This window comes from Loxodonta africana, chromosome 2 (assembly GCF_030014295.1).
Source record: "Loxodonta africana isolate mLoxAfr1 chromosome 2, mLoxAfr1.hap2, whole genome shotgun sequence".
Lineage (NCBI taxonomy): Eukaryota > Metazoa > Chordata > Mammalia > Proboscidea > Elephantidae > Loxodonta > Loxodonta africana.
In genome coordinates this window covers 139417227-139438697 of record NC_087343.1, presented here as the reverse complement: position 1 = coordinate 139438697, position 21471 = coordinate 139417227, and the positions used below count along the sequence as shown (strand labels likewise).

The window sequence follows — 21471 nt, the reverse complement described above, 5'->3', positions numbered from 1 at the left end:
AGAATAATGCCTTCCGGATTTATCCGTGTTATGAGATGTTTCACAAATTCATCATTGTTCTTTACTATTGCATAGTATTCAACTGTGTGTGTGTACCATAATTTATCTGTTCGCCTATTGATGGGCAACTAGGTTGTTTTCATGTTTTTACTATTGTGAACAATGCTGCAGTGAACATGGGTATGCATGTATCTATTCATGTTATGGCTCTTATTTCTCTAGGATATATTCCTAGGAGTAGGATTGCTGGATTGTATGGTACTTATATTTCTAGCTTCCTGAGGAAGCGCCAAATCATTTTCAAAAGTGGTTGTACCATTTTACATCCCCATCAGCAGTGCATAAGAGTTCCAATCTCTCCACAACCTCTCCAACATTTATTATTTTGTGTTTTTTGGGCTAGTTTCAGCCTTGTTGGGGTGAGATGGTATCTCATTGTAGTTTTGATTTTGCATTTCTCTAAAGGCTAATGATGTGAGCATTTCCTCATGTTTCTATTAGCTACCTGAATGTCTTCTTTGGTGAGGTGGCTGTTCATATTCTTTGCCCATTTTTTAATTGGGTTATTTGTCTTTTTGTTGTTGAGGTTTTTCAGTATCCTATTGATTTTAGAGATTAGACCCTTATCGGATATGTCTTAACCAAAAAAAATTTTTCCCAGTCTGTAGATTCTCTTATTACTCTTGCAGTGAAGTCTTTTGATGAATCTAAGTGATTTTTAGGAGCTCCCAGTTATCTAGTTTCTCTTCTGTTGTCAGTGTCTTTAAAATCTCTTGATTCTTTTTCTTTGCATCAGTCTGACCAGATCCCACATACTAGTCCTTTCTTATTTCTATATTCCTGGCTCTGGAGCGCTACTAAACCCCCTTCAAAAAAAAAAAAAAAAACCTCAAACCCACTGCCGTGGAGTCGATTCTGAATCATAGTGATTTCATAGAGTTTCCAAGGCTGTAAATCTCTATGAAAGTAGAGTGCCACATCTTTCTCCTGAGGAGCCGCTGGTGGTTTTAAACTGCTGACCTTTTAGTTGGCGCAGTGGGCTCCTAGTACTACTAGACAATATAACTAAAATCATGTGGAAGATAAAGTTGTGGTTGCTGATTTCAAATGGAATCTTGAAGCTTCCCAGCATACTCCTACCCATCTGCTTTTTGTCCTTTTCTCCCATTTTCTGAAACCTCCCACCCCAGCATTATCTTACAGATACAAACCTGCAACCTGTTTTACTCAGGAAATAGACTCCATCGGATAATAACTACTCATTTTCAACTACAAACTGTAAAATTCATTTCTCTTGTGAAAGAGCTGTCCCCCTTCTTGTTCAGAGTTAATCCTCCTGTCTCCTGGGTCTTATCTCTTCATGTTGTTTCTGGGGCCCCAGTTCTTCAGTTATCTCTATGCTGTATCTTCAGTGTCTCCCTTTACTGGCTTCTTTCCAGAAGGGTTTAAGACAGGCTTAAAACTCTCGTCTTAAAAAACAAAGAACAACCAGAAAACCTTTCTTTGACCTACTGTCCCTCTCTACCTTTGACTTCACAGATATATTCCTTAAGTTGCCTATATTTGTTGCTACTTCTACCTCCCGCTCACTTCTCAACTCAAGTCTATCACCTTTTGCCCCCTCAGTCACCAATAACCACACTGATGAATCAATAGGTCTCACTTTGCATCTGACTTGATTTCTCTTCGCCGTTTGTCATGTTGGTCATTCCCGTCTTTTTCCTTGGCTTTAGTTATACTCTACTTTTTTTTTTTTTTTTCTTCTTTAGTTATCCATTTTCAGTGTTCTTTGCAAGATTATCTTTGTTGCCTCTCTCTCAAATGTTTCATTTCACATATACTTGTTGGTGTCTTGTCTGTGATAGGGAGATCCCTCTCTTGATCTTCAAACTGATAAATTTAAATACTTATTGAATTGTTCCACTTGAAGTTCCCATAGGTATTCAAACTCAGCATTTTCTAGACTCAGTTCATCAGTTCCTCTGCCTCAGCGCAGATGAGGGTTCTGATTTCTCAACATCCCCAGAAACATTTGTTACTTTTTATTTTAGCCATCCTAGTAGGGGTGGGAAACCCTGGTGGCATAGTGGTTAAGTGCAACGGCTGCTAACCAAAGGGTTGGCAGTTTGAATCCGCCAGGCACTCCTTGGAAACTCTGTGGGGTAGTTCTACTCTGTCCTATAGGCTCGCTATGAATCGAAATCGACTCGACGGCACTAGGTTGGGTTTTAGTGGGGGCGAAGTGATACCACATTGTGGTTTTGATACTTCTGATCTTTATATATGTTCTTTGCACACTTTTTCTTCCTCCTTCTTCCGGCCCCACCTCAAAAAAAAAAAAAAATACTAAACCTAACTCCTCATTCTTTAAATCTTAGCTTAGATGTCTCTAGTTAGGTTTCTTCCTATTTCTTGTAATTCCTTGTTTGTCATCCACTAGACTGCATTGTCTCTGGGGACAGTGACTGTTATCATTCTTTTTTTTACCATTACATCTTTAAGTAGTGGCAAGGTATGGGGCTAATAACTGTCTGAGAAACAAATAGGACAAAGAGAACCTGTGCTAGAATCAGAAGGGCCACTGAGGACTAAGCTCTTTATGGGAAAGTCCTGAACAGTTTCTTCGGGCTGCCTCCACTACTCCAAACCTCCAGGTAAGGATTCTCAAAAAGTCAGATCCAAGTGACTTCTTGGAAGGCCTTAGGGTAGAAGTGCGATTTCACCTTTTCCTTTCACTCTCCACAGAAATAGCTCTCTTTCTTTATTATTTCATTAATGTAACTAACATTTATTGATGACATACATGTGCTAGACATCGTTTTTTGGTAGCCGAAATTTCTCTTATCTGAGTCCCCCTTTTTAAAATGAAAATATATATATTCTAAAGTGCAAAAACTGGTTGAGGACACACTTTAGCTCAAACATCTCCACACTTTAGTCTTTACAACCAATTAACAAGTCTATGTGGTCAGCTTCTGGTTGATCTTTGTTTTGATAGGAGGCATAAAAACCAAACCAAACCCAGTGCCGTCGAGTCGATTCCGACTCATAGCGACCCTATAGGACAGAGTAGAACTGCCCCATAGAGTTTCCAAGGAGTGCCTGGTGGATTTGAACTGCCGACCCTTTGGTTGGCAGCTGTAGCACTTAACTACTATGCCACCAGGGTTTCCGATAGGAGGCATAAGAACCCATAAACACTGGATGTATGAAATGTGGATGAGTAGTAGTTAATTTGATGAAGGCAAAGAGCTGCAGAAACAAAGATTGAGGACTATCTTAGACCTTACCAGTTTTATCCAGAGCTGCCTTTCTGTACCTTTTCCCTTTAACTAATTGGGGATAAGTGGAATCTGTGCATGGAGGTTTTTGTTCTTACATGTGTTCAAAGGCAGCTTTTGTCTCTAAATGATGAGGTGTTCCTTTGAAAATAAATATTGACTTTTTAGTACTTGTGAAGCCCTGTCATGTAGGATGTGATGAACGTTTGAGTTGTTTCCATTTGGGGCCATTATGAATAATGTTGCTGTGAACACTCGTGTGCAAGTTATTTTGTGGACATACATCTTCTTGGGTATATACTTAGGAGTGGAATTGCTGGGTCGTATGATAACTGTGCTTAACTTTTTCAGGAAATGCCAAATGTTTTGCACAGTGACTGCGTTATTTTACATTCCCACCAGGAATATATGAAATTCCCAATATCTCTGTATCCTCTTCAACACTTGTTATTTTCTTTCATTTTGATTCTGATTGGTCTAATGGGTATGAAGTGGTATCTCATTGTGGTTTTGATTTGTACTTCCGTAAAGACTGATGATGTTGAATATCTTTTCAGGTTTATTGGCCATTTGTGTATCTTCTTGGAGAAATGTATATTCACATCATTGACCTGTTATTAAATTGGGTTATTTGTCTTTTTATTGTTGAATTGCAGGACTTCTTTACATATTCTAGATATAAGTCCTTTATCAGATACATGATTTGGAAGTATTTTCTACCATTATATTTAGGTTATCTTTTCACTATCCTGATGGTGGTTTTTGTGGTAGAGAAGTTCACTATGTGCTTTTGGTATCATATCTAAGAAACTATATCTAAGAAATCCAAGATTATGAAGATTTACTCCTGTATTTTCTTCTAAGAATGTTATAATTTTAGCTCTTACACTTAGATTTCATATTCATTTTGAGTTAATTTTTATATATGTTATGAGGTAAGGGTCCACCTCCATTCTTTTGCAGGTAGATATTCAGTTGTTCTAGTACCATTTGCTGAAAAGACTTTTTCCATTAAAGTTTCATGGCACCCTTGTTGAAAATCAGTTGACCACAAATGCAAGGATTTATTTCTGGACCCTCAAGTCTGTTCTATTGATCTATATGCCTGTCTTTATGACAGTACCACACTGTCTTGATTATTCTAGCTTTGCAGTTAGTTTTGAAATCATGAAGTGTGAGCCCTCCAACTTCGTTCTTTTTAGTTTTAAAGGCAATGTACTAAAATTTATACTAATTTAATCTTTGGAATTTGATCTTATAGCTAACTGTAACTCAGTTAGCTAGTGCCACGTGCTTAAATAAAATGTGAGAAGGGGACTGTTATAGAGCAGGATAAAACTTTGTTGCTTGGTCCTGAAGGTGAAAGTTGTGTGGGTACTTGTGCCAGGGCTATGCAGACCATAGAACTCTGCTTCTACCAGGTTCAGGTCCCCTCAGTTGACATTTGATTGCTCTTTGGCTTTTAACTTCAGTGCCTTGTCACAAGACAACATAACAAAAGCACTTTAGTTTTCTTGGAGGTAAATGAGTTGTAGCCTAAATTAAAGGAGTAGGCAGTATACAGTCACATCATAATGTAAGTTTGTTTTAGTATAATGTTTGCATAGTCTAGCTAATATCAGTTGTTATTGTGTGTATACTTTTCTTTAAGGAAGTAATTTTGATTAAATTTAATTAAATTTATGTGTGTTCTCGTGTATTTTATTTTGGCATTTTGTGAACAAATTTATTTTTCTCTGGGCATCCCTTCTATGTCTAGTTTTCTAATGAAAGCTTATGAAACTTAACTCTACTTTTTAATATTTTAGGAACAATAGTCTTTCTTTAAATAAGGTCTTACAAATAACTGCATAAATGAAATATAATGTTTTGGGGTTTTTTGCTAAAATCAACTTGACAATTCATTTAAAATTAATTTCAAACATAGTAAAATACTATAGTTGTAACAATATATTGCTGATTACAAGTTTAAATAAAATGATAAAACAAAATATCTAATCTTTAAAGATGACTAATTTTTCTAAACGTATTTTCATTTTGTATTATCTATTAAAAACCCATGTAATTGTCATTAACATGTTAATTTAAAGAATTAATGAAAGTTTATTTATCTAACATGTCTATAGCATGGCTATTAATACCTACTTGTTTGTGGTAATGATCAATAATGATTATGTAGGAACCTTCCAGAGCTATGTAATTAGAGGTAAACTGCAACTTAATGAGTCTTCTAAGTTTTTCTGTTAGTTTTTGATACAAAATATAACAAGACAACTGAAGAGAATAATGTTATTATGCTCCTTTATACTCTCAGCTGTTCTTTATCTGTCTTGTGGGTTCTTGATAATTACAAACGACTCTTTGTTTGTACTCTCCTATTTTCACTGTAAGGTGATGCCAGAAAGAGGATTAGAGCTGGCAGTGAGTGGCATGGAGTTTGGGTGTTTAGTTGTTTAACAAAGCAGGTATTTGTTTTTCTTTATCTGTTTTATGTTATCCAGATTCTTTCTTAAATAACTGAAAATTGCCTTTTTCAGTAAGACATGGGTTTTATGCCTTGGATTCATTGTTAGTGTGGCCGAATTGAAACTCAGTCATACAGTTTCAGTAGACCCTTATGAAACATTTATACTATTACAATTTAAGCAAGGTTTTTTTTTTGTTTTGTTTTGTTTCTAATTTCTAAGTTTATTTTAAGTGAAGCATATTTTAAAACTTGATGTGTAACAGTACTTTCTGTTTTGGAAAACAGTGGGAGCTAGGGATAGTGAAAGATAATGTAGATAACTTTACTTTTGAGAACAAAGCTTTTCTTTCTTAAGTAAGATATTTACTGAAAAGAGCATACTTTACAATAAAAGGTACCAATCATCAGAGTATATCATATTGAATCTTTGCAAAGTAAATCCACTTACTAAATGAACACCCAGGTCAATAAATAGAATATTATACCACCCTAAGAGCACCACTTTATGCTCCCTCCTGAACATTATTCCCCAAATGTAACAACTGTCTTGATTTCTGTCATCCTAGATTAGTTTCAAGGAGCCCTGGTGGTGCAATGGCTAAGCAGTCAGCTGCTAAATGAAAGGTTGGTGGTTTGAACCCACCCAGTCCCAAGGGAGCAAGACCTGGTGATCTGCTTCTGTAAAGATTACAGCCAAGAAAACCTTATGGGGCAGTTCTGCTCTGTCACATGGGATAGTTACAAGTTGGAATTGACTTGACAGCACCCGACAACAGATTAGTTTTGCTTGTTTTTTTGACTGTAAATAAATAAGTACGTATAGTTTAGAGTCTAAATTTTTAAATTCAGCATTGTGTGATTCATCCGTGCTGTTCTGTACACATTATTTATTGCCATATAGCTATGGTTCTCAAAGAGTGGATGTTTTCATTATTATTTCATAATACTAATACTTCATTTGCCTTTTTATTCTTCTCTCAAAAGTATAGAGTGAAGTTTTCCAGAGGCTACATTCAGAGGCTAATGGAATATGTGCCTGTATATTCTTGTGTTGGAAACCCTGGTGGCATAGTGGTTAAGTGCTACACCTGCTAACCAAAGGGTCGGCAGTTCAAATCCGCCAGGCGCTCCTTGGAAACTCTAATGGGCAGTTCTACTCTGTCTTATAGGGTCACCATGAGTCGGAATCGACTCGATGGCAATGGATTTTTTTGGTTTTACATTCTTGTGTATTTTTCTCAGTTTTAATTTTTAAAAGAGTAAATACTGATAGATAACTCACAGAAGCTAAAGGTCTTTGCGGGGATGTCCTCAATCCTGAGACCAGAAAATCTAGAACCACTGTTACAGTATTCTGTTGTATAATTATACTGCAATTTATCCATTCCACTGTTGATGGATATTTGAGGTGGTTCTAGTTATGAATAGTGCTATGAACATTTGTCTACATGTCTCTTGTTGCACATATGGACACGTTTTCTGGGGTGTATACTTAGGAGTAGAATTGCTGGATCATAGGGTATGAATGTGTTCAGTCTTCCAAAGTAGTTGCACTATTTTACACTCCTATGAGTAGTTATGGGAGTTCTGGTTACTTCACATCTAATAAGGCCTTTTTAATTATGGAAAGAAAAAAAATTTTTGAAGTCGTAACACTGCCTGTTTATAAGGCATAGCAGAGAGAGTAAGACCATGTTGTTTGGCATTAGTTTCCAGTCTTGCTCCTAACTCTGAGGTAGTAGATCTGATACCAGCTCTGAGACTTTGAGGCAATATTCATATTAAATTCATACCAGTGCATGTTTATAAGGCACAGCAGAGAAGGAGCATGTTGTTTGGCATTAGTTTCCAGTCTTGCTCCTAACTCTGAGGTAGTAGATCTGATACTAGCTCTGAGACTTTGAGCCAATGTTCAATCTTTCCAAGTTCAGTTTCCTTATTGGTAAAATGGGGTGATTATAGTAAATACCTCATAGGATTTGTTGCGAGGAGGATTAACTGGGATACCAATGAAAAGTATTTAGCATTGGTCCTGTAGCATAAAGCTAAAGAAAAAAATAGGCTCAGAAGATGATAAAAAAAAAAAAAAAAAAGTGAAAAATAGAAGAAAGCTCAAAAAAGTGACAGCATGATTTTTTTTTTTTTTTGGAAATACTATAATAATATGGGTGCTAAATATTTTTGTTGTTACATGGTTGATGACTATTTGGAAATAATTTCATACTTACAAAGTGTTGCAAAAATAAAACAAGGAGCATCCATATTCCTTTACCTAGATTTGCCTATTGTTAATAGTTTACCCAATTTGCTTTATCATCTGTGCACACTTTACATAATTGTTTTCTGAACCATTTGAAGGGTGAGTTATATACATCATGGCTCTTTATCCTTGGTGTTTTTTTTTTTTCCCCCAAGAAAGGAATATTCTCTTTCATAACCACAGTATACTTATCAACTTCATAACTTTACATTGGTGTAATACTCTTATGGAAACCCTGGTGGCATAGTGGTTAAGTGCTACGGCTGCTAACCAAAGGGTTGGCAGTTCGAATTCACCAGGCGCACCTTGGAAACTCTATGGGGTAGTTCTACTCTGTCCTATAGGCTTGCTATGAGTCGGAATCAACTCGACAGCACTGGGTTTTGTTTTTTTTTTTTTTTTTTTGAAATACTTTTCTCTAATGTACCATCCATATTTCAGTTTTATTAGTTCTTTTTAGCATTTTTACCTCTATCAGTATAGGAGCCAGTCAAAGGACAAGTATTACATTTAGTTATATCTCTTATATCTCTTAGTACCCTTTAATCTGAAATATTCTCATAGCATTTCTGTTCCTTTTTTGAGATTGGCCTTTTTGAGGAATACAATACACCCTCCCTTAAAAATATTTATTGTATTAAAACTTATATATCAAAAAAGTGACATTTAATCTAGGTACACAATTAGTGACATCAGTTCCACTCATCATGTTGTGGAACCATTACCACTGTCTATGATATGCAGATGACACAACCTTTCTTGCTGAAAATGAAGAGGACTTGAAGCACTTACTGATGAAGATCAAAGACTACAGCCTTCAGTATGAATTATACCTTAACATAAAGCAAAAATCCTCAGAAGTGGACCAGTAAGCGACATCGTGATAAACAGAGAAAATATTAAAGTTGTCAAGGATTTCATTTTATTTGGATTCACAATCAACACCCATGAAAGTAGCCATCAAGAAATCAAACAATGCATTACATCGGGCAAATCCGCAGCAAAAGACGTCTTTAAAGACGCAAAGATGTCACCTTGAGGACTAAGGTGCACCTTACCCAAACCTTGGTGTTTTTGATCACCTCATATGCATGCAAAGGCTGGATGATGAGTAAGGAGGATCAAAGAAGCATTGATGCATTTGAATTATGGTGTTGGTGAAGGATATTGAATATACCACGGACTGCCAGAAGAATGAACAAATCTGTCTTTGAAGAAGTACAGCCAGATGCTCCTTAGAAGCGAGGATGGAGAGACTTTGTCTCAGGTACTCTGGACATGTTATCAGGAGGGACAAGTCCCTGGAGGATCACGTCATGCTTGGCAAAGTTGAGGGCCAGTGAAAAAGAGGAAGACCCTCAACCAAATGGATTGACACAGTGGCTGCAACAGTGGGTTCAAACATAGCAGTGATTGTGAGGATGGCGCAGGGCCAGGCAGTATTTTGTTCTCTTCTACGTAGGGTCTCTGTGAGTCAGATTCGACTCCACTGCACCTAACAACGAAAACATTCCCAAAAGTTTTTCTTCACCCCAGAGACCCAGCACCGCTTAAGCAACAACTCCTTACTTTCCCCTCCCTTCACTTCCTGGCAGCCACCAATAAACATTTGTCTCTGTGCATTTGCCCATTATAGATAGTTCATCATACCCCTATCCCTTTGTGTCTCACCCATTTTATCCAGCATAATGCCTTTAAGGTTCATCCGTGTTGCAGCATGCCTCAGAACTTCATTTCTCCCTATGGCTGAATAGTATTCCATTATATGGCTATACCATATCCTGTTGATCCAGCCATGTCTTAACGGTTGCCTGGGCCACCTCCACCTCTTGACTATTATGAATAATGCTGCAGTGAACATTGGGGTACAAGTATCTGAATCCTGCTCTCAACTTCCCTGGGCATGTACCAGGGAGTGGAATTGCACGTGTGTATGGTAATCACATATTTAACTTTTTGAGGAACCATCAAAATGTTTTCCACAGTGGCTGCACCATTCCGCATCGCTGCACTCTTCCACATCCCTGCACCATTCCACATCTGTGCCAACAATGGACAAGGGCTCCAATTTTTCCACATTCTCGTCAACACTTGCCATTTTCTGTTTTTCTGATGATAGCCAACATAGTGAATATGAAGTGGTATCCCGTTGTGGTTCAAATTGCATCTCTCCAGTGAGCAGTGAAAGAGCCCTGATGGCTTAGCGATTAAACACTCAGCTGCTAACCAAAAGGTCAGAGGTTTGAACCCACCAGCGGCTCTGTAGGGGAAAAGACATGGTGATCTCCCATAAAGATTACAGTCTAGGAAACTCTCTGTCCTATAGGGTTACTATTAGATGAAATTGACTCAATGGCACACAACAACAATGACCTATGATGCTAACCATCTTTTGATGTGCTTATTGGCCATATGAATATCCTCTTTGGAAAAATGTCTATTCAAATCCTTTGCTCATTTTTTTAATTGGGTTGTCTTTTTGTTGTTGAGCTACAAGGGTTCTGTATATATTCTGGGTATTAAATCCTCACCAGGCATATGATTAAAGCCCCGTTGGCATTGAGTTGATTCAGAGTAGAAATACCCCATAGGGTTTCCTAGGCTGCAATCCTTGTGGAAGCAAATTACCAAGTCTTTCTCCTGTGGAGTGGCTGGTGAGTTTGAACCACTGACCTTTCGATTAGCAGCTGAGCACTTAGCCACTGGACCAACAGGGCTCCTTAGGTATTTGGTTACCACATATTTTCTTCTGTTACGTACGTTGTCTCTTCACTTTCATAAAAAAATCCTTTGATGCACAAAAGTTTTTAATTTTGATGAAGTCCAATACAGCATATATGAGTTGTTTTCATTAGATCTCAGAATTCCTTGTCAAAAATAAGGTCCTGTAGCTTTACCCCTATGCTGTCCTCTTAAGAATTTTATGGTTTCAGCTCTCACATTTAGGTCATTGAGTCATTTTGAGTCAGTCTTCTTATATATAAATTATGAGTCTAACTTAATTCTTTTGCATGTAGACCTCTCTTTTTTTTTTTTTTAAATAGAACTTTTATCATTTTTTATTTGTCTGATGTTTCCTCTTAATTATATCAAGGTCATGAATTCCTTCCCCCCCTCCTTAGGTTGTGTTTATTTTTATCATACTTTAGATGCAAGTTTACAGAACAAATTTCTCATTAAACAGTACACATATTGTTTCATGACATTGGTTGATAACCCCAGAACATGTCAACACTCTCCCTTCTCAACCTTGGGCTCCCTATTACCAGCTTTCCTGTCCCTTCCTGCCTTCTAGTCCTTGCCCCAGGGCTGGTGTGCCCCTTTAGTCTTGTTTTGTTTTATGGGCCTGTCCAATCTTTGCCTGAAGGGTGAACCTCAGGAGTGACTTCATTACTAAGCTGAAAGGGTGTCTGGGGTCCATAAGGTCATGGATTCTAAATAGGTGATTTTGTGCCATTCTCTGGGTATCACATTTGGAGGCACGTGATATCTATCTGTCCCTCATTAATGGTATTAATTTTGATTACCTGTCAAGGTGTTGCTCAATTTCTCCACTGTATAACTGGGGTGGTTTTTTTCTCCCTTGCACCTAATAAGCAGTATATAGAAAACACTTTAAGACCACACAAATATCCAGATCCTTATCAAAATTTTCCCCTATATTGAGCATCTGCTGATGATTCTTGCCTATTTTTTTGTGTTTGTTTGCTTATTTTGTTATTTTTTAGCACTTCCTTTCTTTCTGACATAACAAGATGTTCCAGGTTCTCATTGTAGCTACCCTGCCCCTTGTCTATAATTAGCTATTTCTTCAAGGATCCCAGGTTACCTTTAATAGAGAATAGAATAGAAACCAAGATCAAAGTGCTAAGTGTGCTCATTGCTACTAGGATGCTTTTGCTTCTTGACTCTTTCCGTGGGCAGAGTTAGCAAATATACACATATCTATGCATGTAACATACAATAACATACAATACATATATACATATGCTTACATGTGCACATAAACATGTAAAATATGCATATTTTGGCAAGCATGAGTTCACATCAATTTTTCCAATTCCAGTACAACCCTACCTGGCTGTTTTGTGCCTTCCCCCATTCTATATCTTTATGTTCCTTCTTACACAGTGAGGATCTTTGTTCATTTGCTCAATCGTACAATACATCTAAGAGAGTTTCAGAATTGTATTGTCCATACCATTATAATAAACAAGCCTATTAAAGAGTTCTTCTCCTAACTCTGCCTAAGACTGAAAGTATATGGTCAAAATCTGTGTTTATTCCTTCCTCCCTCCCTCCCTTCCTGTATTAAGCTGGGCTTTCTAGAGAACCAGTAAAGCATATAAATATATATATATAGAGAGAGATTTATATCAAGGTAACAGCTCATGCAGTTGTAGAGGCTGGAACGTCCCAAGTCCATGGATCAGGATGGAGTCTTCTCCCAATTCACGGAGCCACAAGGGCTGGTGAACCCAAGATCAGCAGGCTGGAGAGCAGGGTTCTTGCTCACAGGCTGTGAAGGTTGATGAATCCCAAGATCAGCAGGCAAGACTGCAAGGCTTCATCTCATTCACATAGCTGCAGGGGCCGGGGAGCCCAATATTGGCAGGTCAAAAAGTAGGACTCTTGCTCACGGGCTGTGAAGATTGACGAATCCCAAGATCGGCAGGTAAACTGCTAGCTCAAGTCCCAAGAACCAGAGGTCAAATGAACAAGAGGCAGCTGCAGAATCCGGAACCAGCCAAAAGCCTTGACAAGGTGAGCAGGAAGGAAGTAGGCAGCAGAGTGTGGAGAGATGAAGGCTGAGGGGGTGGTGAGCTGCCACAGGCCTGACCCCTGCCTCTACCACTCAGCAGATTCCATCATGGGGCTGATCACATATCGGAGTTCAACAGGAACGTGATCACACCATTATACAGTTGCCAAAGGATTGAGAATCATGGCCCAGTCAAGTTGACACACAATCTTAACCATTACACTTCCTTTCAAGATATTCATTTGAAATGTAATTAGTTCATCTGTTTCACTTTGCTTTCAGTTTTAGGTCCGTCATCCCATTACTGATTTAATTCATTTTTTGAGTATGTATATTAACATGCGTTCAAAAGTCATGAATATATAAAAAGTTGTACCTAGAAGTGTCACCCCTACCTATATCCCTTCTGCTCCATTCCACTCCTCCCTTTGAGGATAATGAACTTTGTTTCCTGGTTATCCTTCCTGTGTTTCTTTTTGTAATAAGAAAAAACAAATGGATATGTATTGTCTTATTTTCCTTGTTCCTGTCACAAAAAGTAACATGTATGCACTTTTGCACTCTGCTTTTTTTTTTTCCCCCACTTAATAATGTTTCCTGGAAATCACTCCATGTCAGTTTATAGATACCTTGTGCAGTCTTATCATAATATAATACTCTATTGTGTGTATGTATCATTGTCTATTCAACCAATATTCTGTTCACAGGAGGATTTTTAAGTAAACATTTACAAATTCTTTAAAATGACTAAGAAATTGAGCAAAATACAAATATGGTTTAAGCTATAAATATATCTTATATTTAATTTTAAAATAAAATAAACTGTAAAATTTAAAATTCTGTAGTGAAGAAAACCAAGCTTTCTTTGTCGTAAGCCTCCAGCAGAGTAATAACTCAGGAAGTATGGAATGCACTTTGTGATATCTTTGTGTGTGTGTGTGTGCCATGTAGTAGTTTATTGCTATTTATTAGTTATGACTGAGAGAAAAATGTGCAGACTGAATGAGAAAAAAAAAATTACCACAGTCATTTATATTCTACATGAAGATCAATTTTCATTTGATTTATAATTTACGAAAACTGGAAAGAGCCTTGCAACTTCTAATACTGTCACTGAGTAAAAGTATAAAGCTGCAGCAAAATAAGAGTAATCCAGAACTCGGTAAGTCTCTGAATGATCAAGAGTTAACTGTATTGTAAGTCGGCATCTTCCCTTCTACAAGTCTAAGTGTTTAGTTTTGGGATAACTTTTCATTTCTCAACTCTACAAATGTTTAATAAGTGTTGTATTAAATACTCATTTTATGTGTGGTACTTCAGGATTAGTATAGATTTAATTCAGAATTATAGACTTAATGCAGTGATTGACAAAAATAGTTGCAATACAATATCTGAAAGTAGGTAGATAATCTCAGATATAACAAAAGGAAGGTCAAGTTATGAAAACATGGGATTATTTATGTATCCCAATCAGTGGAATCTAAATTAGGAAGCATGTAGAATTTAACACTGAATGTTTTGTAATGGCGACAATCAGTATTTTATCAAAATTTAATATCAAGAATAAGATCAGTTTCTAAGATATGTATTATGAAAGACAACTTTTCTTAAAATAGTTATTGGAATTTATTCTTGCTAATAGGCTTGTGCAAGTCTTATGACCCTACTGTGGATATTCATACAGGAGTACAGACCATCATGAGACTTTTTTCTTTCCATTTACTAACCTGATTTTTCCACTGTGTGACACTAGTGGAACCAGAACTCATTATTTCTGATTTCTTTTAGGAATAATTCCAGGCAAGCATTCTTAACTAGGGGAGCCCTGGAGGTAATGTGAAATTAGCATTAGACCAAGAGTTAAGAGTCAAGGTTCTCAAACCCACTCTGCCACTAAAAAGTTGTATCAGCCTATTGGGCTCAATTTTTTTGCCTGTAATGTGAGCAAATTTATGTATATGTCCTCTTAAACTCCTTTTCTTTTTTTGTAAACTAGAAAAGTTTAATTGTAGGTCAATTTTAAGTGGCCGATATCTTTTTTTTTTTAATAGTATTTTAGATGAAGGTTTACAGAACAAACTAGCTTCTCCTTAAACAGTTAGTACATATATTGTTTTATGACATTGGTTAACAACCCCATGACATGTCAGCACTGTCTCTTCTCAACCTTGGGTTCCCTACTACCAGCTTTTCTGTTCACTCCTGCCTTCTAGTCCTTGCGCCTGAGCTGGTGTGCCCCTTTAGTCTTGTTTTGTTTTATGGGCCTGTCTAACCTTTGGCTGAAGGGTGAACCTCAGGAGTGACTTCATTACTGAGCTAAAAGGGTGTCCAGGGGCCAAACTCTCAGGGTTTCTTCAGTCTCTGTCAGGCCAGTAAGTCTGGTTTTGTGTATGTGTGTGTGTGTGTGTGTGTGAGAGAGAGAGAGAGAGAGAGTTAGAATTTTGCTCTACATTTTCCTGCAGCTCTGCCCAGGACCCTCTATTGTGATCCCTGTCATAGTAGTCAGTGGTGGTAGTTGAGCACAATCTAGTTGTACTGGACTTAGGCTGGTGGAGGCCATGGTAGTTGTGGTCCATTAGTTCTTTGGATAAATCTTTCCCTTGTGTCTTTAGTTTTGTTTCTTCTCCCTTGCTCCCGATTAAGTTCCATTTCTAATGTTTTTTGATGGTTTAGTTCAGAATCATTTTGGCTTTGATTAGAATTAGGATCATAAAGTATATATTAACTATATATTTTTTACATTAAGTAAGGTGTATATGCAAAGCGATGAGAAAGTAAAGTGTTACTAAAGCTTTAGCTGAAGAACTTCTCAGGATGGAGAACAGTTTGTGAATGATATTTATCACCAAACTATTATACTACATGCTAGCAAACCGGTAATATGTGAATCCTAGGAGGACAGTTATGTACCCCATAATGGAAGACGCTTCTGTGATGAAAGGAGAAGGTGGAGAAAAGAACAAAAAAGAGAATTCTAATTGGAAGCATTCTACTAATTATTGTAAATTCAAAAGGAGCTATAAAATGCTTGCCAGCAGGCCTTGATTTGTTTAGGTATAGTAGCTATTTCTGTGAAAATAAATACTTCACTTACTCTATTGGTCATTTATAAAGTACCAGCCCTTCTGTTAGAATTGAGGGCTAGAGCAGAGAACAAGATAAACTTGAACCCAACTCTCTTGGAACTTAAATTCCAGTAATGAAAATGGACAATAAACATGATATTGACAGACCATGATATCCTATCGGAGGGGGGGGAATGATGGAGAATAATGGGAAATGGAGAGTCATTGAAAACTGAGACCTGAATGTTGAAAAGAAGCTAGCCAGGCAGATAAAAGGCAAACCACCAGGAGTTAGAAAGAGAGCTTGATATACCCGGGAACATAAAGAAGGGCAATATGGAGGACAGGAACTAACTGAGGGAAGGAAAGAGGGAAAAAGTAGCTTGAGATGGGGTCGGAGAAGTAGGACAATCAAGGAGGGACTTGATTATGGTAAGTGTAGTGGAAAACTATTGAAGGGGTTTAAGTAGGGGAAATTACTTGGTATAATATACATTTCTAAAAAAGTTATTCTTTGTGTAGAAGTGAATTAGAGGGAGGCAAGAATGGAAGCAGGTAGACTTAATAGTAGTACAGGAGAGATGACGGTGTCTTAGTCCATTGTAGCATTCGGTGGAGATGGGAGAAGTGGTCAGACTTGGTATATGTTTTGTAGATAGGGCTACAGGGCTGAGAGAATTTGCTGATGAATTATACATAGGCGGTAAGTGAAATATTTCCAAATAACATTTTTTTAAAAAGAATATTTAAAACTGGTGTGTTAGCATCATATTTGATTCTAAATGATACTTTCTTGACAATTTCATCACAGTTGTTTGTTTAGTAAGTGGATTTTTTTTTCTTTTTTTTTTTAGGCTTATGCATCTGGATGTGACATTGTAATACTGGGAAGTGATTTTGAAAGATTACAGATAATCCCAGGAGCTAAACATGGAAATATTCAAGTGGGATGTGTAGACTGTTCAATGCAACAAGGCAAGGTTTGTGATCTTGTGGTAACATGCAAATTTGTTTTGAATATGCTTTTTGTAAGGATAATCTCTGAAATATGTGTTTCCTATTGAATTGGAGACTTGCTTTAAGCACAATGTATCTACAAATTTCTTTGGCTCTGTAATATGCATTTTAGAGTCTCAGGAATTCTGTTCTTGTGTAATTTTAAAATGTCACATAATCTTGTTACTGTATCTTGCCTATGAATTGAGAAAGAAACATGTAGTATTTATTCTCTGTAGAACAGGTCTAAGGCTTGTTACTTATTTAAAAATTGATTTGATTGAAGGAAAGGAAAGACAATAAATCTTAATTTTGTTTACAAATGGCTGAATAAAAATCATTTGGTAGAGTTATTTTTTTGCCTATAAATGGATAGCTGTCTCCTTGTAACTTCTGGACAAGCTTTGTACTGAAATGAAGATGAACTCTTCTAAAGTCTATAATCTTTTTATTAGTGTATTGCACATCTGTTAGAAAAATGAAAAGCATCTATCTGGACTTCTCTTTGCGTATGAAAAGTAATAAGTTAACCTTAAAAGTAATATAGCAACAACAAAACAAAAGAAAAAAGCAAGGCATACAATTCTCCTGTATCAGGTTAAATGCAGTTCTGTATAGTACCAGCATTGGGAGGGCCATAACTACTAGGCAGCACAGTATAGCTTAAAATAGCACTCACAGGCATAGATGATCAGACCCAGGTGTAGTTGTAGTTGGACTGGGCTAAACGTTATAAATTTACTAATTTTTCCCCCCACATATTTAAATATATTGTTTGACTACATGATTTCACTACAGCATTTTGTGTGAGAAATAATAATTAAGAGTCTGTGGACCCAATCTTTTTTTTTTTTTTTTTTTAAATCTTCATTTCTGATAAACCTGCCAGTCCAAGAAGTTACCACTTGAGACCTAGTTTAAAGATATTCATGGTGAAAGAATTTCTACTCTTAACAATCTTTACCTGTTTGTTGGACCACTGCTCTTTTTGTGACTTAACCGTCCCTTCTCTTTAACATAGTTACTCACAAATGTCTCTAATGTATCCCTTCTTTTGTTCAAGTCTTTTATTACTTCTCACCGTACTATAAAAATTATCTTTGTTATAAGAGGCTAGGAGCCCTGGTGGTGCAGTGGTTAAGAGCTTGGCCACTAAGCAAAAAGTTAGCACTTTGAATCCACCAGCAGCTCTTTGAAACCCTATGGGGCAGTTCTGCTCTGTCCTATAGGGTTGCTATGAGTTGGAACCAACCTGACAGCAACAGGTTTGGTTTTTGGATTATGGAAGGCTAAAAATCCTTGAGACTGCTTTTTTTTTGATTTCCTAGCTTTGTAGTTCTGTGATCTTCATTATTATATAAAAACAAATTTACACCATCCAGACTCAATGAGGCTGGTTAATGTTGGAAATCTAATTTAATAACTTCCAACGAGAGTGACCTTTTTGTGTATAGGCTGGACTACATGACAGGAGTCCTTGGGTGGTGAAAACAGTGAACCTGATCAGCTGCTAACTGAAAGTTTGGAGGTTCCAGTTGACCCAGAGGCACCTTGCAAGAAAGGCCTGGTGGTCTACTTCAGAAAAATCAGCAATTGTGAAAACTCAATGGAGCACAGTCTACTCTGACACACATGAGGTCACCATGAGTCAGAATTGACTCAATGGCAGTTGGTTAGACTACATAACAGTCCAGATTAGGATGAAGAGGTCCTTTGGTTTTATAATCATTCAGAATAAAGAAGGTGGCTGTGAGAAATGGCCTGCTGATTAAAGCCCTCTCTTCAGAGCCAGTATGAAATGAATACTTTCCCAAGTTTTTCCCCAAGCTCCACTTTTTATAACTCCCAAGTAAGAAAAGGAAAATCTCCTTTGTTTCACATATATCAGTGTTATCAAAAGGTTCCCTAAGGTATTAGGAAGAAAATTTGCTGGTTCTGGAACCTGAGCACTTCTGACTGTTTGTTTTTAAGAAAGAAATGCTTCTCCACACCATGCAAAAAAACCAAAAACCAAATCTGTTGCTGTTGAGTTGATTCCAACTCTATCTGACAGACTAGAACTGCCCCATAGAATTTCCAAGGTGAATTTGAACTGCCTATCTTTTGGTTAGCAGCCTGAGCTCTTAACTGCTGTGCCATCAGGGCTCTACTTGACACCATAAAAAGACACCATAGGCATCAGTATTTTATCATTACAGTTTTTTCTTTGAACTACCACCAGATTCATTTTCCTGGGAAAATTGATCTCCATTTATCAATGCTATTCCTTTGTTTTAAAACATTCTTAGATTTCCATTGCCTTGGAAAAGTTCACATTGTTTTCCTTGGCATGAGGCCCTGCATAACATGGCCCAAACCTACCTTTTTAATTTCCTGTCTATTATTCCATTAAAGGGGACACTGTCTTCTTGCCAGGCTGCTGGTCACTTATCTCCAAACATATGTTGCTTTTTTTCATCTTTACACCTGTTACCTGTGTTCATACAATTCTCTTTTCCTGAAAATGAATATTCACTGCCTGTTGAAATCCTACCCATACTTAAAGGCACAGACTAAACATTCCCTTCCAGACCAACTCAGTGCAGGTGATTTCTGCACCCTAAAAATTCCTCAGAACACTTGAAAATATATCCATTAAAAGTTTTTCCCCGCATTTGTTTATTATATCCCCATCCCTTACCCCCTTCACCAGATGATATGTTCTTACTTCTATCCCTGATTTTTTTCCTTCCTTTCTTACTTCACTACCTCCTTCCCTCCCTCCCTTTCATTTCCTGCCTTCTTTTGTCTGTCTAACTTCTGATGTTTTAATGTTCTTCATTTGTGACTCACTCAAACTATATTTGTAGCTGCCTTATAAAACAGAACCAGGGAAGAATATGCTTCATTGATTTAAAGAGTAAATTTAAAAGATACTCAAAATACAATATTTTTAAAATGTACTCCTTAAGAAGTTCACAGTGGAATATATCTAAGTTTTTTTTTTTTTTTTTTTTTGTTGAACTGTATGCTCACAGAATGTGAATCAAAACATAAGTTATTGGAGGCTATGCTTCTTACTTATCTATGAGTCAGCCATAAGACCTTTTCCTCACCCTTCATCAATAGTAGGCACTTTTGATCTATCCTGAATCTGTTCATTCTTTCCATCTCCACTGCCACCATGTTGGTCTTTGCCATCGTCTGTAATGCCGTAGTCTTCTAACTTGTCTTCCTATTTCTACTCTAATTTATTCATTTATTCTTTTTTTTTTTTTAATTTTATTGAGTTTTTGGTGAAAGTTTACACAGCAAGTTAGGTTTCCATTTGACAGTTTGCACACAAATTTTACAGTGACATTAGTTACTTATCATGAGATGTTAACATTCTCTCTCTTTTTTTTTAAACAATTTCTATATGAACAATTTAGTGACATTGATTACATTCTTTGAGTAATACAACCATTCTCACCCTCCTTTTCTGAGTTGTTCCTCCCTCATTACATAAACTCACTGCGTCCTAAAAAAAAAAAATCTTACAAGTTGCTGTTATCAATTTGATCCCATATAGATAGTTATTAAAAGAGCATAATGCTCAAAGCAGACCTTTTTTTACTAGTTAAGCTACTGTTGTTTGCTTTTGAGAAGACTTCAGGGGATATTTTTGGTTTAAGGTTTAAAGATTATCCAAGGGTAGTAGTTTCAGGGGTTCGTCTACCCTCCATGGCGCCAAGAAGCCTGGAGTACTTTAGAATTTTAAATTCTGTTATGCATTTTCCCCCTTTTGATCAGGATTCTTCTATGGAATCTTTTATCAAAATATTCAATAATGGTAGTCAGACACCGTCTGGTTCTTCTGGTCGCATAGCAAAGGAGGCAGTTGTTCATGAAGGCAATTAGCCACAAATTCCATTTCCCCTTCCTATTCCTGACTCTCCTTCTTCTCTGTTGCTTCAGGTGAATAGAGACCAATTGTTGTACCTTGAATATTTATTCTTCATACAGAAATCAGAGTGATCTCGTTCTTAAATATTACTCAGCCTACACTCAGACATAAAGTAACCTTAAAACCTTTAACAGCTTTTCATTTCTTTTAAAATAAAATTTGGACTCCTTCATGTGGCCTAGGAAACCCTTCAAGCTATGATTCCTACCTACTACCTCCCTTTCCATCCTCTATTCAGCCATTTCTAGTGCTATTTTAGCCACAGTGCCTTTTTAAAAATTCCTTAAATATGAGTTTTTCCAACTTCAGAGCCATTACACGTGTCTGCTTCAGAATCTTCACAAAGCTCCAGTCCTTGGCCCCACACCCTACACACAGGCCAAGAAGATTTTAGCCAAGTAGGTTTTCTTTCATGTATTCTATCAATCCTTTATTAGGAAACTATATTGCATTTTATTGAAAAATGTGTTAACTTCATTAACATTGTGAAAAATGTGTTAACTTCATTAACATTGTGAAAACAACAGAATTAATTGTTCTTCTGGTTTATAGATCCTAATATAGACTGTCATTTTTAGTAAATACACATTTCTTGTATTCATCTGTGCTAAATGATAATTCCACTTTTCTATTGTGTTTTTTGGCTTACAGATGCTTCTCACTTAGACTATTTTAATTGATATTCATAACTTCATGGGCTATAGAAAAGAAGCTA

The 21471-nt window shown here is 36.9% G+C and overlaps 1 protein-coding gene across 7 annotated transcripts in view; it reads left to right on the top strand.

The window, feature by feature from the left end:
* Nucleotides 1-21471, top strand: part of DMXL1 (Dmx like 1) — a 171301-nt gene that overhangs the window by 17553 nt on the left and 132277 nt on the right. For all 7 annotated transcript variants that reach the window (XR_002785899.2, XM_010590471.3, XM_010590465.3 and 4 more), the window contains exon 2: nt 16690-16815. Coding sequence is in view for 6 of the 7 variants with exons in the window: in XM_010590471.3 (XP_010588773.1) it covers nt 16690-16815 (126 nt within the window). In the remaining variant the exon portion in view is untranslated. The remainder of the gene's footprint in view (nt 1-16689; nt 16816-21471) is intronic.